We start from the raw sequence: 3,414 nt of genomic DNA on the forward strand, positions 1-3,414 counted from the left end.
AATTTTTGAAACAAACTTCTAATTTTCTTACGTTTTCTTAAACATTCTCTAGAACAATACTATGTGCAAAACCAAATATATGATACCCTAGGCATGAACTTCTAACTTGTTGTCTCTTGGGGTCTCTGGGTGAGACTTGTAACCAACTTGTACAAGTACAAAGCAAAAGTCAAACAATAATAATAATAATCACCACCACCAACGTTGCTGAGAATGATGTCCGTTTGGTGGAAGATGCATGAAATTGATGAGTTTTATGTAACATTGACTTTTGAAAACTAACCATCGCACACATTCTACAATCAAAACCAAGCAAATTGAATGTCTGATAATGGTTTGAAGCCGAATACTGAGAAAGCTTTTCGTTGTTTTTATTGAATTCACAAGAGGAATTAAACATTCATTAATTATATAGAACTCTTTCTGTTTATACTTCCTGATCAAGTGATTCTTATTTTTATCGAACTGCAGAAAACAACTTGTGAGTTAAATGCCTTGGCCACAGAACACGGTGCATGTCCTTTCAATGAGCAAGAGTTTGCTATTTGGGGGTATTTGGCCTCTATTTCTAGCAGGTTGAACGACCACAAGTCGTTCCCTCGTCGGTTCACTTAAAGTCGAAGTAATCAAGCGCTTGTGACCCAAGGGAAGTAACTCTCACTGCAACTATTTCCATGGTTACATTTAACTCAAAAAGACTTGTTTACAGAAGTTGACAGAAAGGTTAAAATATAGTTTGGATTTAAGTTAAGGGATTTGCACTGCTTTGAAAAAAAAAAAAAAAGAAAAAGAAAAGAAAATGTCTCACAGGTAAGTCTACTTAAGTTGGATAATAATTATAGATCAGTTAAGTTTATTTATCGAAAATACACGTTGTCAGATGTACATTTATTCTTTTTAAAGTATCGATTGATTAAAGTATCGATTACATTTAGTAGAAAACTTCTCTATAGTTTGCCTGAATAATCGTTGGCCCCAGCAGGATTTGAGAATGAAAAAGTGGGGTATAATACCACAGGACATCTTATCCACCACCACCACCACCACCACTACTACTACTACTACTACTACTACTACCACCACCACCACCACCACCACCACCAATAATAATAATTATTTCATTTATTCGCCACGTTTTCAAATTTTGGCACAAGGCTAGAAAGTTTGCAGGAGGGGGCTAGTCGATTACATCGATCCCAGTGCTCAATAGGTAGTTATTTTATCATCTCTGAAAGGATGAAAGGCAAAGTTGACCTCAGCAGAACTTGAACTCAGAATGTAAAAACAGACATAATGCTGCTAAGCATTTCATCTGACATGCTGACAATTCTGCCAGCTTGCCACCTTAATGATAATAAAAATAATAATAATCCTTTCTACTATAGGCACAAGGCCTGGATTTTTGACTGGTATCTAATTCATCAACCCTGAAAGGATAAAAGGCAAAGTTGACCTCGGCAGAATTTGAATTCAGAACATAGCGACAGATGAAATATCGCTAAGCTTTTCACCCAGCATGCTAACGATTGTACCAGCTCACTGAATCATCATCATCATCATCATCATCGTTTAACGTCCGCTTTCCATGCTAGCATGGGTTGGACGATTTGACTGAGGACTGGTGAAACCGGATGGCAACACCAGGCTCCAATCTAATTTGGCAGAGTTTCTACAGCTGGATGCCCTTCCTAACGCCAATAATAATAATAATAATAATAATAATAATCCTTTCTACTATAGGCTCAATGCCTGAAATTTTGGGGATAAGGGGCTACTTGATTACATCTACGCCAGTGCTTGACCGGCATTTATTTTATCAACCCTTAAGGATGAAAGGAAATGTTGCCCTCAGCAGAATTTGAACTAAGAATGTAATGAGTCAGAAGAAATGCTGCTAAGCTGTTTGTTCAATGTGCCAATGATTCTGCTAGGTCACTGGCTTTGTGATGCTGCTGCTGCTGATAGTATGGAATTGCAACTTTACCAAAGACTCAATTTGGGTTTTGCTTGTGCCACATTCTAAGGAATATGTAGAAGCTATTATGAGTAAAAAATGTCAGTTACTTTGCTGTGTGAACCAGAAAAATTTGTGTGGGTAACAGATTGACTGAAAATTAAAGTGTATTAATAATACAGCTTTTCAGTAGTTTACTACCCATCTACAATCCAGGAAGCTGTATTAGTTTGAATTGTAAGAGAGAGAGAGAGAGAGCGAACCTCATACAGAAACTATCATTCAGTTTCTCAGCATTTTAGGCATGAAGCACCTTATCATCATCATCATCTTCATCTTCATTTTACATCCACTTTTTGTACTGACATGGGATGGATATGTCACCATAGTCTGAGTTAGTTTTTGTTTTGGGTCACTACTGTCCTTCAAGGTCTGACCAGATGACCATGCTCTTTCTTCTGTTTTCATTTCACATGATTTCTACGGTTGGATGCCATTTCTATCAGCAGCAAATTTACTGTCCTGGGTACATATTTTATGTGAGGCCCCTCCCAAACTCTACTAAAGGATTTTTCTGAACCTTGCTAAATGGTTCTACAGAGCTCTTTTATATGTTAAAATATATTTCAGCTTACAAGTAGTAAGGGTTTTGTTTCTGTTTGTTTCCTTTTTCATATGCTTTTGTTTGATTTTATGTTTGTACATAGGTACAACATCTTAGATTTATAGATTAATTGAAAATGAACATTGGAACCTGACACACCTCTGCAGCTTGCCAATTCCATGTCAAACTGTCCAACTCATGCCAGCATGGAAAGCAGGCATTAAATTATGAAAATGATTAAATTTCTTATGAGTATTTACAAAGTAAAAGACTAAGAACTGGACTGAGTTTGTAGGGTTGATTTGCCTTAAGTTTAGCTCTACTTCAAGGCACTGATCATACAGATTGAATGACATTTCCTGTATATTTGCAGTTGCTATAACAAATTATGGGTGGAGACTCAGGGGAATATCAAAGATATGCTCACTTATGAAATGCCACTCGAACCACCTAAACCAGAAAAAGTAAGTATAGTCTTCTTTATATATCTATAATAAAAAGCATGAAATTCTGTCTGTTCGTATCCCAGTCTACATTTGCTCTACATAGATGTATTATATATTTTTGGAATCAGGAGGATCCCAGGATTGAAAATTTGCCCTTCATTTGGTTCTTAAACATCCAGTGTTGTGATCTGATTTAAAAACATTTGGGTTGCTATTTCTAGCAGGTGAAGCTTGGCTGATTCACACCATCTTGCTTGGTGTTTGTCAGATGACATCAGAAATCAAGAGATAATGACATTCGCTTTGTTAATTTTATGTCATGATAAGAACTTGGGCCACAGGCCCACTTAAACCTTTTCAGGAGCTAGCTTAAAAGTCTGCATGGACTGCAGCTTTTAAGCTAGTATATA

General features: G+C 36.6%; 1 protein-coding gene across 1 annotated transcript in view; it reads left to right on the forward strand.

The window, feature by feature from the left end:
* The first annotated feature begins 657 nt into the window (after positions 1-657).
* Positions 658-3,414, forward strand: part of LOC106877731 (dynein regulatory complex protein 11) — a 31,400-nt gene continuing 28,643 nt past the window's right edge. Inside the window, exons 1-2 of the mRNA XM_014926703.2 lie at positions 658-810; positions 2,932-3,022. Of these exons, the coding sequence (XP_014782189.1) occupies positions 800-810; positions 2,932-3,022 (102 nt within the window). The 5' untranslated portion in view covers positions 658-799. The remainder of the gene's footprint in view (positions 811-2,931; positions 3,023-3,414) is intronic.

Source organism: Octopus bimaculoides, chromosome 3 (assembly GCF_001194135.2).
Source record: "Octopus bimaculoides isolate UCB-OBI-ISO-001 chromosome 3, ASM119413v2, whole genome shotgun sequence".
Lineage (NCBI taxonomy): Eukaryota > Metazoa > Mollusca > Cephalopoda > Octopoda > Octopodidae > Octopus > Octopus bimaculoides.